Here is a 15,299-nt window from a genome sequence, read left to right on the forward strand (position 1 = left end):
TTTCTTCGTCTTCATTTTTTCAGCTTCTTCAGGCTAATATTGATGGCTCACAAACGAACACCCTGATTTGAATATCTGTGCTTATAATTTATCCTTCAGCAAAATTATTGTACTCTTAATCTGTTCTTTCTCTTGACCATCAGTAACATTTATACAGTGTTAGTGGTTTCCTGCAGAGAGATCAGGGTAATACCAAGCATGCATTTGGAGCTTCAGTTGCTTAATGGAGCCTTCATAAAACTGCTCCATCTTGTACTGACCTGCTGGTATGCACTGCCTGTGTTCTCAGATCTCTCAGTCAGAAGGAGAAACCTCAGTTTTGTACCTATGTACAAGAACAAATCATAGCTTTCTCATTGAGGACAAGAAGAAGAAATGCCTAGTTCTGTTTGTATAAATGTAAAAGCTGATGGACCTGTGGAAAGCAATCCATTGATACGTTACATAGAAAATCCTTTGCATGTTTGAATGTGGAATTTAAGCTATTGCTATTGTGTCCTTGTTCTGCTAACGGTCACCCCACTCTGCTTCTCAGAGAGCTCAGCCCTTGCACCCTGACAGCCAGCTGCCGTAGGGTTGTGCATAATGTGGGATGGAGAAAAGACTTGAGCAAGTCTAGTTTTAAAATGCAATGGAAAATTTTAGAAGTAACCAGGAGTCTGCTGGATTATTTTAACAGTGATGTAAAACATATTTTTAAGGAGTTCTCATGTTATTGAGGGTATCACTGCTGAATTTCAGAAAGAACTTTCTCAGGTGTTTTTCACCAGGTAAGGTAACATAAGCTTTTGGAAGAACAACTGAATTTCTGTTGCCTTATAAAGCATTAGGAATGAGAAGATATTGGTAACTTCTTGTCACTCAGTGACTGTATTGACTAAACCACTATTTCATCTTCACTAAGTCATACCTGTTCTGCCAGTCACGGTGAAGCTTTTCAAATATTGAATGTTCACTGCAATCTCTGGATGTTTTTCTTTCCTCTGGCTTTCAGCAAAAAATCAATGCAGTCACATCTTGAAAACTAATCCTGTTAGAAATGTTTCTTTTAATATACTGGGTGCTCGTGTGTGCAGCATGCCTCTGTTGGCCAGGTCTACAAGATAATGAGGATTTAAGTGAATACTTGTTTTGGGTATTTCAATTACCTAGTGATAAAGAAAAGGGAAAGAGAAAAAAAGTAAAAAACACCATGAAACTGTAAATAGCTTTGGACTTTCTTTTCTTTCCAGGAGAATGCAAAGTATGTATCCCTAGTGGTCTTAGATTTTACTAGTTTCATTAATCTCTCAGTGACTGAGAATATCATATGTCTACAATAATTTACAAAGTAAAAATGTATTTTACGTGAACTGTGTAATGGATTCTGTCAGGCTTTTCGACAACTGCCCTTCTAAATTGGATAACATACCATCGATATTTCTTCATTTAAAATTTGCAAATAAGCAGTTGCAGAAATGGTTGAGTGTGTGTGCATGCTGACTGTGAATAGGTTAGTATCGTGAGCATCTTCTGATTTCCCATCATCGTCATCCACGTAGCTTTGCACACATTTACTTCTTGGAAGTTGCCCATGAATAATGCAAAAATAATAACTATACTGATAACAATGCTTTCCATCATACTTATGGTAAGAGTTGTTTTTTAAAATTCTGTAATTGCAGTTTCTGTAAATTATTTTTCTTATTGTCAGTTTTTGGTTTGAATCAGTAAGAGCTTGATGGAAATGAAGTCAATGATTTACCAGTACTCTGTGGGGGAGTGTGAAGCATTAGTTTCTTGCCAGTGAACTGTTATAAATTTGCAGATGCTATCTTCTAAAGAATTACTTGGTAAATTTTTATTATGTGAGGAAAGTAGCCAGAAGTTACAAACTGGGCTACTTTTATACTAACCACTGTGAAATTCTTATTAGCAGTCTGAGTGTTTCTAAAATACACAGGGTTTCAAATCGCTTTTGTGGGCAAAATTGAGTGATTGTTCTGGTTAAAGCTGGTGGGATTCTTGGGACCGCAGTAGGAGAGGACAAGCAGTAGTCAGCCTGCCAGTCCTCCATTTAGGATGCCTGTTTTCATTTTCTTGGCAGACCAGTTTGCAGACTACTGTTAAGTCTCTGTAAGCGTTGTTTGCTAGGTGCCTAATAGACAGTCAATAACCCAGTTCAATGGGAGAAGATTTATCTAAGTGTGGAAATTAAATTGCGCTTGTGTTCTCCCATTCATGTCCGGATCAATATCGAGTTTTTCTCTTGTCATAATCCTCTTCGGCTAATACTCACACTTTTGTGACCATTTGTTTACTGCAGAGACTGCATAAAACTTAATCTGAAAAGCCTGTTTTCTGAAAAAAATATAAGGATAAAAAACAGTTGTTATGACATCTTTATTAACTATACAGTGCTATCAAAAATGTGTTGTAGAGAATGGTCCTATGTAAGAAAAGGGATAAACTGTAAGACAAGAGCCCATCTAATCCTTTCTTTCTGTAAACTAGTTATTTTAATTTAAATAACTCCTATTCAGATACAGTGATCTTTGAAATGACATTTTGAAGGGTTTTGTGTGAGAGGGAGTGAGTGGAATTGTAAAGTCACGTTATGAATTTATTTTATTTGTGTTTTTCTCGGTGTTCTCTTTGAATCACAGAAGGAATGTCTTTGTTGGTGTGGTATTCTACATCTTACATTTAAGATATTCTCAGAGAAAAGAGTCATTTTCTTTTAGTGTTAATTGTTCTTGATGAATAAATAATTTGACTATGAGTACGTTCTGAAATCAAGTCTGGCTTCAATTCTATCCCTGGGAAGACAAAACATATCTGAGAAGCTGAATGCCATGTATGGAGACTCTATACTAGTTAGGTTTATTCTTCTGTAACTGGCACTAGGTTTCAGTTCTCCGGTAAGTATTTTAGATGAACTTTTAAAGTCAAATGCATGTTTCTAAAACTTAAGTTGAAAAATCTTAAATTTCATTTAAGGTTTTTTTTTCACCACGAAGTATTTTATAAACTAGGGTCTAATAAATAGCATCAGAATGTTGACAACTGTATGAAAATGAGGCTTTAGGGCTATTTTGCAACCTTGTTTTCTAGGATTTGTTCAGTGTTATATAGTTTCTTTTTGTTACCACTGGAAGCTCTTGAGCTGCTTGGTCACTTTCACAAACCATGGGAGGGATTCACACTAACATAAAAGAATACAAAATACCTGATGTCCACACAGTGCTCTTAATTTTATAACCAAACCAACTAACAGCATGTCAGGTAAGTTCTTTTGAAAGGTAGCATGGAAAAAACCTTAAATAGAAGCTTTGAGCCTTCAGATTCATTTTTCTGCTTGAGAAATTTATTTTTTTCACTGCCTTCTACCATACTGGAACAATTACTGTTTTAACCTACATGTCATCACTTTCACCCCTAGACTGCTAGCATAGAGCAGCTGCAGTTCTCTTGGGGACCTCTCTGCTCTGTTCTAAAACAATGTCTTGGGTTATTCTGTTATTCTTAGGCCACTGTTAGTAATCAAGTCTGCAAGTCTATCCCCTTCTCCATGAAACTGATTTTTTTGAGAGCAGTAATAACAGGATGCTGAGAGAAGGAGCTCCAAGAAGAGCTTGGTGGTCTCAGATTTCCTCCCTCCATACAAATTTTTCATGGATGGCTGTCAGACATGTCTGGCTGATCAAAAGCTTAAAAGCACCAGACTTTGAAGTAAATTTCAAGGCCATGCAGTTTAACAATATTAATTTGTGCCTGTTGAGAGCAAGTTTAAATGGATGTGGACTACCTAAAAATTCTTGAGATGTGAGGAAAAAAGTTATGCTATTTAGTTCAAGTGATTTCTAAGTGGTATCATAGCTTGTACCTACTGCAGAGTAAGGAAAATCTGTATCTTTTTCTCTGAGGCGTCACATACAGGTCAAGCATATACTGCTGTCTGCTTTACATAAAGCTAGCTACTGCTGCATATCATCTAACTTGAAAAATTAATTTATGAAAGCATTGCCTCCCTGTTGTTTTTTCTGAGGCTATAGACAGGAATCTTTACCGCTTCAAACCTAGCACTGAATAGAGATAATGCCGCCTCCTTTTTTTTTTTTCTTTACATAATAAATGTGTTGAACATTATAAGATGAAGAGCTTTTAATTTTATGAAATTTGGTTGGCTGTCAAAGAGACATTATAACAAGTGGTTTCCAGCCAAATTGCATTTTCTGAGGAGTGATGGATCTCTTGCCAGCACTAAAGAGGCACTCTTCACATTGGATGTCTGCATGCTCCTTGTGGGCAGAATATTATAGGAAAAAGTTTAATGTTTTGATGTATAAAAACATTTAGGAGGCAAGCTACATTAAAATGTAAATTCAAAGCAACTGAATCTTGTAGAAGTTCAGTGGGATTTATTACAGCTGTTTTAAACTTGAAAAAAAAAAGAATTGTTTAAGGAATAGGTGTTTTGACTCAAACTTTGTTGTATCAGGAATAATACAGCATTGCTGCATATTAACTGTTACTTTTATAAATGCAATCATCCACATTAAAATAGATATTCTTGTTTCTGGGATAGTATGGCTTAGCACGTAGGTTTAAAAGACAAGTATGATTCTTCTAGTGTCAAGGACAGAGGCAGAAAGAACAATTTTATCCATTTTCAAAGGATGACATTTAAGAGTTTTTATGTGATTTAAAAATACACTTTTTCTAAAATCTGTAGATAAGCCTCAGTTGGATTTGAATGTTTTAAAATGCTGAAAAGAAAGGCTTCTTTTGCAGCTGTTGTTAACAAGAGAAAGATAATACTAATTTCTGTTTGTATCTTGATCATTTAGTGAGGAAGTTCTGAAAATTATTTTCGTGAATGCAAATTAGATACAAAATGACTAAATGATTTTGAAGGCTCTATGGAAATGATGCAATCCAAGAGAAAAATAGAACTGAGAACTCTCAGTGTAATCATCATAGGTGCAGAACACACAGCCTGTTAGATGGTGTCTCTGTAATGAAAAACCAAATAAAAATTACAAAATAACAATACTAATAATCTAGGGTCAGAAACTAAGGTTAAAGTTGCTGATTTACGGAGCCAGAAATTGTTCAGATGTAAAAAGTATGTCTTATTCTGGTGAACTTATTTGTAGTTAATTGTGTTAAAAATAGATCTAAGTTATATTGTTCTCTGTAGGTCTGTGTAATGCAGCAATAAAGGGGGATTGCATGATTTTTGAAGTAGTACATGATGGCTGAATCAAACTAGGAAAGGGGCTGGGGGATATTGCGTGCACTGTGAGAAATTCAGTAATATGTTCATAGTTCTTAACCCATCATTTGAAAGGATTATGGTAGTAAGTGTCTTAATAAAATCTTAATTTCAGAATGCCTCGATATTCTGAATTATATGTTTAATACAGTGAAATTTATGTAAAGTTTAATTAGCTTATGTGCAAAATCATCCTTCTTCCAGAGTATACGGGAGTATACTTCCTTTGTGTGTATGTAAGGACATAATTAAATAAAAACACCCAGTTTGTTCATTGTATCATAATGCCCATCTCCTACCAAACTTAGTTCATCTATAATTGAAGATGTGTGTTTTGTGAAGTTATGCATGCCACCATACCAAATTTCCAGCACAGGAACCAGAGAATATATAGAAATCATAGCTGTACTGGGTCCAACCTGCTAGGTACTTTTATTGGTAGTCAATTAACTCTTGACAATCCTAAGATTGTTATAATATGATTAATATCTTGCTAGTGCTTCTGAAGGCAACAGAAGTATGCAGCAAAACAGAAGAGATGCAGCAAAAGACTGAGGGAAAAAAAGCTATATTGGGATTCTCTTTAAAGGTTTTGAGTGACTTTAAATACTGTTGTGGCCAGCTGTTATATTTGAAAATGTAATATGCTAAGCCCATGAGTCAGTTTTCCTTAAATCAGTATGGCTTCTATGTTACTATATTATTGGCTGAAGAGAGTGAGCAAATCCATTTTTACAGCGCTACTCAGTGGCTTACTAGTGATAAGCTATCTCAAAAGTGATATTGTAGTGTGATTAATGTAATTGAAAAGCATGTATGGAAAAAGGAAATGTTCTTTCTTCCAAGTAGAAAGCATTCTAATTGAATATGTAAGGAAAGCTGTAAAAGAAGAGAAAAACAGGGTGAATTGCCAACAGGTTTCTGAGAGTAAAACTGTAATTTCACAATTTGAGCTAGAATTTGAGGATTGAAGGTTGCATGAATCTGAAACACTCCTCAAGACTTGTATGAAACATGAAGGAATTTGTGTATGTGTGTATGCATGTGTTTGCATGTGGAGCAGAAAGGAAGCTCATCTGCATGGAGGCCAGTAAGTTCAAGGACAGTTGTGTAAAAGGATGAGGAGAGAAATCTTTCTCTTAAAATCATCTTTAAGCATGCTAGTAAGATTGTGTACCAGTGTATTTATGGGAAATAATTGTTGTTTTGTTACTGCCTGAAGGAGCTAACTGCTGTATCTGGATGTACAAATTCCTGGTCACATGAATGTCCATTCTATCTCTACATAGAAATGCTAATATTTGATAATTTAAGGTGTTAGCATTTAAAAAACATACAAATTAGATTGTTGAACTAAACAAACAAAGTAAAATTCATTTTCATTCCTCCTTTTGCTGGAATCCTTCTTGTGAGCTGACTGTTTTGAATTCCCGGGGTCCTCCTTAAGGGAAGAACAGGCTGCTTTGCACTGTTTGTCAAGGTGGAAGAATTGCATGCTAAGAAATCCCCCCTTGTCTACCTTCTCTTTTTCCCCTGGTTCCTATAGCTGACAATGGGATGCTGAGATTTCTGTCTGTGGATTTTCTCTGGGACTAGATTACCGATGGCCCAGAAAAATTATCTGCTGTCCCTACAGCCTCACCTCCCCCAGATGCCTATAGGGTCAGTATACCATGTTGTCTTGGGGAATACATGCAAGCCCTTGTTTTATGGTATGTAAGTGGTTCCCTCTGGGCCTTTCAGTCTTTTAGGCTACCCTCAATCTGCACCATGTGCTTGCTGTTGCTTTTTTTCTTAAACATAGCTTGTTCTGGAAGGTGAATGCTCTGCCTGGGTTTTTCTGCTCTGCTTTGAGGGGCAGCAAGAGATTTCTAACAAAATGGTTTCATTATCCTGATTTTTTTTTCCAGGTTATCTGGCATTTATTTGAACTTAATAAATTGATCTAGTTGTATCCCAATGCAGAATGGGAGCAGCAGACAACATTTACAAAGGCCGGAGTACCTTTATGGAAGAACTGACAGATACTGCTGAGATAATAAGAAAAGCAACTTCAAGATCACTAGTAATTTTGGATGAATTGGGAAGAGGAACTAGCACACACGATGGAATTGCTATCGCTTATGCTACACTTGAACATTTTATTAGAGATGTAAGTGTTCAGTCTGACACATGCTTGTGAATGTTTTTTCAGCCTGTACTATGGTAGGCTGACTTCAGCATGGTATTTCCTTGTAAAAATGTGGATGCTTAAACTCAGAGCAAAGGGATGTGGATAAAGGATACCAGTTCTATGTTGCTGTGTTTAAAAAAAAATGTAAAGTGAAACCTCCTTATGTGTCTAATTCATTGTTGTAGGTGGAGTCACTGACCCTGTTTGTCACTCACTATCCCTCAGTTTGTGAGCTAGAAAAGGTGTATCCAGAAAAAGTTGGTAATTACCACATGGCTTTCTTGGTGAATGAGGAGGAAAGTGCTGAACAAAAAGGTACAGTATAAATCCACCTGAGATTCTGGCACTATAGGTATAGGCAAAAATTGTAAAATTGTTACAGTAATTTAAGCCTCCATATGAACGTGATATATCCAGAATCACTAGCGTATCAGTCTATACACACATTTGGGGGGGCCTGAACACGGAAGAACCATTTCTCTTTAAGGATGACTGAGCTAGATCAGCTAAAAGATTTGCCCAGCCCAGTATCCAACTTTTCACAGTAGCCTAATTCAGATGATTAGGATCAAACATATCGCAACTCTTTCTCTAAAAGATCTCACTGTCCGCAAACATTTGCTATTTAGGGGGCTTCAAGAGCTACATGTGTTTTCTGGTTTTTAGTATCTTCAATGGATTTCATTTCAACAAGGTTTTCTAGTTTCCCTGAGTATCCTTCTATCCTTTTAGCATCTTCATCCTACCATGTCAAGGAGCTCCAAAATGTAACACTGTATTGTGTGAAGAATCACCTCCTCTTGTTTATTTTGAAACTCTTTTGAAACAACATGTAGCTTCACTCGATGGTCCCAGTTCTTGAATTAGAAGAGGCAAAGGAATAATCTCTGTTCATCCTTTCTGTGCCATGCTTAATTTTGTAGATTGTTTATCATAATCCCATTCATTTCTGGTTTTACCAAGCAGACGAGGAACAGCATTTCTTGTTGTGACTCTTGTTCTGAATTAATAGTTTCAGTAAAGTTTGTCAGCTTACTGCTTAGCTCTTTTTCTTGTAGGACAATGGGTATGTTGAGTAACAGTCTAACGTAGTGATGATCACCCTTCATGGTGAGAACTGACTGTTAATATCTGTTTGTTATTTTTTAACCAATTATTTACAAATGCAAAGGTCTTCCTTTTAGTTTATGGCTACTTAGTTTTCAGAAGAGCATTTAATGCAGGACTCTTGTCAAAACTCTTGTGAAAATCTGCATAGGGTTTATCCACTGCATCTCTTATACTCACATGACTTCCAAATTTACAACAGATTTGTGATATAGGATTTCCCTTCATACATACTGCTTTGATTATCTTTTTTCTTGATGTATCAGGTTTAATCAGGTGCTTGACAATTCTGCCTTTATTCTGGTTTTCCTTCTTTGCCTAGTAATGGCCTGTTCCCTGAATCATTCCTAGAATTTTTTTTTTCAACAATTGGCACGGTATTTGCCATTACCCTTCCTCTAATTCATTCTTAATATTGTATTATCTGCTTACATTGTATACTAATTGGGACAGGGCATTTCAGCATTTATCACTAAATAATGTATTTAAATATATAGTCTTACCACTAATAAAATGTTTTTTGGAGAGTCATTTTAAAAATTTAGGGTTTGGCTAGAGAGAGATTTCAGCTTTTGTATTCTCTTTAATATTAGAAGCAGAGATCCCTGAAATATGTGTTAACTTTGAGCACAGGTAGTTCAACGTGACGTCATGTTTAGGTCAGCACTATCTAGCCACACTGATGTTCCCAGTTAAGAGCATCACTCCTCTGAGCATCAGCAGGTCCTTTCCTCATGGAGTTCATTAATTGAACTGTTGCTCTCTGGTACTTTCGGACAGTTGAGATGTTGCCAACATTTACTATTAAATATTGTGTACATGAAACACTATACTTTGTGTTTCAGCGTGCTGCTTCATTATTTCTACTTTCAGTGTTAGTTGACCTGAACCTTCAGGCTGTATGTAATCTTTACTATTTTACTACAGAAAGCATGATAGGCATAGTACCACAGCTTGCAAGCAACGACACATCTATGTTTCTTACTCTGCCTGTATCTTCAGCACCTTCTGTCTTAACATTTTAATTGTTTTATTTAAAGTGAGATCTATGGCATATTTTATTCCAATCTTTGGTTTGAATCACTCAGATCAAATCAGCTTGAGTCATCAGCATTTATGGAAATCTTCATTGTTTCCAAAAACATGCATTTTTAAGACAGATGAATGAATGGCAGTGAATGACCCCATAGTTTTTCTGGTCTTTACACAAGGTCTGGGTTGTGCAGAGATGCAACAAGGATGTCTGAAGAGGAAGGAGTAATCAGACTTATAATAATGGCTATTATGTTTTCATCTTAGTGTCATGGAATAGAAAGAATCCCTACCAGAAGATCCACTGTCCTAACCTTTGGTTTTTCATAAGCATTTTCTGTGGCTCATAGTTTCCTGGCAGGCAGCAGACTTTTGTTGTGCTGTAGTTATGGACTTCTTAACTGTGGGACTACTGACACTTCCTTTATTCTATCATTGCTCAGCAAACATGAAGTTACAGCATAACTAATGGATTTGACATACAAAGATTCCATGTTTTACACACACGCACACAAGTCTGCTTAATAAGACACCAGGTAAAAGTATAATAGAGTTTTTCAGTCTCATAATGGGTAAATAAAATGCATGGTCTCAAGGAAACTTTTTCTATGGAATGGAATGGAATGGAATGGAATGGAATAAATCACACAGGAAGCATGAATGAATGAGACTGCAGTCTTTGCCATTTTGATCTTTGGTCTACTACATTTTTATTAACATAACAGAGGAGGTTTTTATTTTGGTTTTATTTTTTGTAGGATCTGAAGATGAAGAGAATCCTGAATTTATCACTTTTCTTTATCAAATAACTAAAGGAGTCTCTGCAAGGAGTTATGGGCTAAATGTTGCCAAACTGGCAGATATTCCTGAAGAAATCTTGAAGAAGGCAGCTCATAAATCAAAGGAGTTGGAGAGAATAGTGAATATGAAAAGGTAAGAACAATTGTGGGTTTTGTGGTTGTGGTTTTTTTTTTCCCTAATGAAACTTCAGCGATGAATCAAAGAGCATTTCAGACAATAGGCATTGAAATGAACAGTAAGACCTACTTTCTCAGATATCCTCCTACCCTTCAGGGAAGAGACGGTGAAACAAAACTTTGAAAAAAGTATTTAGGAAAATGTGCTATCCATCTCAATTAAAGCTTTAGCTTTTATAGTTACCTATCATGTCAGAGGTTAATTGCTGCCCTCTGAAACATGAAAAAAAAAAAAAGTGTATTGAGCTAACATCAGAAATAAACTATTTTTTATTATGGCGAACACTAGCAAATTTATTTTCACTGTTTTCAGGAAGACAGAATTGAAATATAACTATCTTCTAATATCTACTTCTGTTCTCACCAGTAATAGTGAAAATGTTAATAGATTTGATTTAGAAAGCATATTATTCACTTTGGAACTTGAAACTGCATTTGCATACAATAGTGTAGAAGGAATTGCTGATATTATTCAGGTTTAACTTTAAAATAAATATTTATAATATCATTTGATTGCCCCCCCCCAAACACACAAAATTTTACTGAAAGTCTTAAGATTTTAGTATTTTTCTGATAACCAGTTTTCACTTAGGGGTGTATGTACCTTATGTATTAAAGTAGTTGTGAAAATTCCCATGTGTATCAAATACCATCATCTTTATAAAACCTGTAACATTATGTACACAGTCTAGATACAAATATGTCATAGTATTCATTTTCACTGAATTTTTTGTTATTTTCAGTGGCAGTTCTATCAGCAAAATTCAAATAGCTCTTTAGGATATAATAAATCAAGATAATTTTTTTTTCTGATGGCCATAACTAATCCTAACAGAATAATTTCATATGAGAAAATTTTAAGTACTAATTATTTGTAGGTCGAAGCAGCTATTTTGAATTTAACGGTGCTTAGCGCTTAACTCCAGTTTTTATCTCCTTTTAAGAGAGTGAAATAAAAATATTCTATTGAGGATACATGCAGTTTATGGGAAAAATAATGTGGTATCTTATATTAATTGGAAAGAATAATTCATCCATAACAAAAGTAAAACAAATTACTATCAGTATCTTAAGTCTGTCTGTTGTTATAGGATACGTAGGGTTCTAAAATCAAGAAAAAACTGTTCAGAAAGGTGACAGTATTAGCTGGAAGGCCAGAGTTACTGTGTAATAAAATTAAGATGTGAAATAATATTCTATGTCCCTTTGCTTTATCTTCCTTTGTTCTATGAAAAGCATGCTAGCATATTACTTGGACACAAATAGAGCTCCAGCATGTCTCCATTACTAAAAAGAGAGTTAATTGCATAGAAAACCTATGAGTAGTAAAAATAGTATGCGATTATGTCATTAGAAGACTGATTAACAGTGCCCATAGAGGGGTAGAGTGAGGGCTGACTAGGCAATTTTAATTATGGGATTTAATTGTATCCCATTTGTCAGCTTTTGAGTATGTAAGCTACCACCTGTATTTTCTCTTTCAGTATTTAAAATTTGCTTGTATTCTTAAAGTGAAAAAGACTAAATACTTAATCTAAGGCTGTGATGAATCCTTTATCCTGACTTATGACTAAGGCTGAAGCCCCTGCACCCCACACTTCACTGCAGACTGCTACCCCCTGAGCTACACCAGCTGGAGCAGGCTCCCCAGGCCTTTTCTCCCCTGCCCTTTCTCCGTGGTGCCAGGGCTGGTTCTGGCGTGACCATAGAACAGGTGGTCCAGCTGATCCAGCTGAAAAGGCATTCTTTCTCCAGTTGATATCATGCAAGTTCAGTTTCCTGACGTTACATGTGAACAGGCATTACCTGAAGAAGAAAGGGTGGGAGCGAGAAGAGGAGGAGGCCCTTGACTCTGGCAGAAGTTAGTAGAGTAAATAAAGGTAACCTCGGGACTGCAGCCCTGCCTGCCAGACCAGCCTACCCCATCTGAAGTTTTGCCTCCCCCTTTACTGAGACAGTGCTATGTAGGGGGTCAGGGACAAGGGACATCCACCACACAGCAGTTGCTAATTCATCAGTTTGACCCATACCAGGTTATCCCTTCATTGTGGACCTCATTGTGCACTTTGGAGGGAACGTCATGCATCTATATAAACCTGGAGCCCAAGTCACCAAAAAATGAAAAAAATATCAAATGTGGCTGATGATTCTACAGTCATAAAGTATCATACTATGTAATCCTGAATTTTTCCAGTTCTCCCCTGTAGGTCATTATCAAAGTACTTCCTTTTGTTTATTCCCATTTATTTCACTATTGCCATGATGTGGTCTAGGTGTCAATGTAGTATTCTATACCTTCTCCCCAAAAGAGACAGTAACAAATTTTAAAATGGGTATATCTGCAGTAGGAAATAAAGATTACGATAATCTTGGGAATCAAACTGAGACCTGTTCATAGCAGTATACTTGTACTGTCACAATACCCACTGGCCAGCTGCCTTGTCTTATTTCTTTAAATCACTTTTGTATTATTTAAGAAAATCCACTGGGTAATTCCATCCAGTCTTGACATCTTTGTCATCAGGAATGTGTGTTAACCCATTTTAAATGTCCCATTATTTCTCACAGCTCTTATGAGATGTTCGTAAATAAAAAAATAGTAAAAAGAAAATAGAAAGGATGTATATATTTATTTCTAAAATGCATTACCTCTTTGTGATTCTATGAGTGCAAATTTGTAGGAACTGAATGCTGAAAATTAAATGGTGCAAACTACAATACTATTCATTTCCTTTAATGATTTACTCTCGTTCAGTGTTTTATTTCATCTTGTCAGTGCTTGTGGTATTGTAAGTTAGTTACAAAATTTAATTGTTGACTGTCCTAGAACTGGAATACATACATTTGAAAATGTTAACTGATGGTTTAAAGACCACATAACATTTTGAGCTATACAAACTGCTATTTTCGAATGTGTATAAAATTTTGTAGATGACTGTAGGGTTTTCAGGGTTTGATGTGCTTAATTTAAAAATGTGTCTGTATTTTGATTGATTTTTTTTCTTCCACAGAAAAAAACTAAAGTCCTTTGCTGAAGTATGGAAGATAAATGATTCTCAGGAGCTACAAAAATGGAAAAGTATGCGTGAACCTGAAGATGAAAGAAAGGACAGTTTTTAATCCGCAAATCATGCTTAAAGATGGAAAATATTTGAGACACAAAATATACATCTGGAGACTAATAGTTTCTATCAGGGTGTAGTTCTAGGTGCATTAAGCTGACTCTGCCTTTCAAGAGATAAGAGATGCTGCATTGTGATATGATGCCCCACGTCCACTTCCTGCATGTCATTTTCTTATTCCACATTCCTTCCCTGAAGCATTTTCCACCCTTAATTGCAAAATGACTGCTGGCATTGGATTTTGTTTCTAATATGTTTAGAAAACATGAAAAATTGTGTTGGTAAATTATTAGATAAATCTTTTATAAATAAAATAATGTCTTTTAACTTTATTGTACTTCAATTTCTAAAATGTTCCTCTGTGTTGGGAAAATGTAGCTCAGTCCTGACTATGCTGCACTGTTGTGCAGTTGGGAAGAATAAATACCATACAGAATTTTTATGTTGTTGTTGTTCTAGTATTAACGAATTTAAAATTCACTGGCTTTATAGAGCACACACTAAATTTTACGTGTACGATGAATTTAAGAAAGTGTGTGTTATGTGGTTGGACAGGAGAGTTTTGTTTCTACTGATGGGATTGATGATGGTGCAATTGATATTTTTCAAGGCAGCAGTAGAAAATATTAATTGACTGTGTTCTGTTTTCCCTCTTCTTCATTTTCATACATGGCTGCTTCATTTTCAGCTTCAGCTTTTCTCCTGATCTTGGCCCTCTGGCACGGACTGGAGAAAGACTTACTCTAAGTAATGTTGGAGTATCATAAGATGAGGTGAAAGAGGCGATTCAAACTATGCAACTGGCATCCCTGGTGCTCTGTCAAATGCAGAGCAAAGTTGGGAAAAACACGTTTCTCTTTTTTTTATTGGCAGTTTTCAAGTCCAGATTTCAAATGGGAATGTGATATCCAAACTGGTTTTCCTTTATAACCATAACCAGGTGAAATACCTTGCTATGAAAATGGACATTGATGTTGACATACTTAAACATTGGCAAATAGTTTGTTGTATTTAAAAAAAAAAAAAAAAAAAGTGGAAATAAGTGAAATAATTATAATCTTGATTTTTCTATAAAGAAAAAAATAAAATGAGGTTTTGCAATCTGAGACAGCTCAACCTTTCTAATTTTATCAGTAAATGAGGGATTTTTTCCAAAATAATGCATGTCAGATGAATATGAAATAATACCATTGCAGGTGATTGAATTAGCCTTTCCAACATAGAGAATTTTATGCAGAAAAGAGTGTATTTATTTCTATACCTGCAATAAGCAATCTCTAACCTTCACCTAAGACTTTTTTTCCAGGTTCTTCAGATGACAAAGCGTCATTTAAACAAATAGTCTGCTGCTCACATAGCAGAAATCAATGAAAGCACCTTCTTCCAGAGTGTGCAGTATATTTATCTAAACTGGAAGAGCTGAAGAAGAAAACTAGTCTTTCAAAGCATGGTTACACCTGTGTTTATCTATGCCACACATTGTCAAGCATAATGAGTGTAATGCTCCATTATTAATGCGCACAGATGCAGTGCATTAGATCTAAACACCTCTGACCATAGTCTTCAAAAATAATAAAGGAGCCATTACTAAATTCCCATATATGCTAAACATAAGCACTAAAAGTAAGACT

At 35.7% G+C, this 15,299-nt stretch overlaps 1 protein-coding gene across 1 annotated transcript in view; it reads left to right on the forward strand.

Moving 5' to 3' along the window:
* Positions 1-14,657, forward strand: part of MSH3 (mutS homolog 3) — a 124,649-nt gene extending 109,992 nt beyond the window's left edge. The window contains exons 21-24 of the mRNA XM_074931461.1: positions 7,223-7,409; positions 7,616-7,745; positions 10,328-10,502; positions 13,558-14,657. Coding sequence (XP_074787562.1) covers positions 7,223-7,409; positions 7,616-7,745; positions 10,328-10,502; positions 13,558-13,666 — 601 coding nt within the window. The 3' untranslated portion in view covers positions 13,667-14,657. The remainder of the gene's footprint in view (positions 1-7,222; positions 7,410-7,615; positions 7,746-10,327; positions 10,503-13,557) is intronic.
* Positions 14,658-15,299: the final 642 nt, after the last annotated feature.

The sequence above is a fragment of the Athene noctua genome, chromosome Z, assembly GCF_965140245.1.
Source record: "Athene noctua chromosome Z, bAthNoc1.hap1.1, whole genome shotgun sequence".
In the NCBI taxonomy this organism is placed as follows: Eukaryota; Metazoa; Chordata; class Aves; order Strigiformes; family Strigidae; genus Athene; species Athene noctua.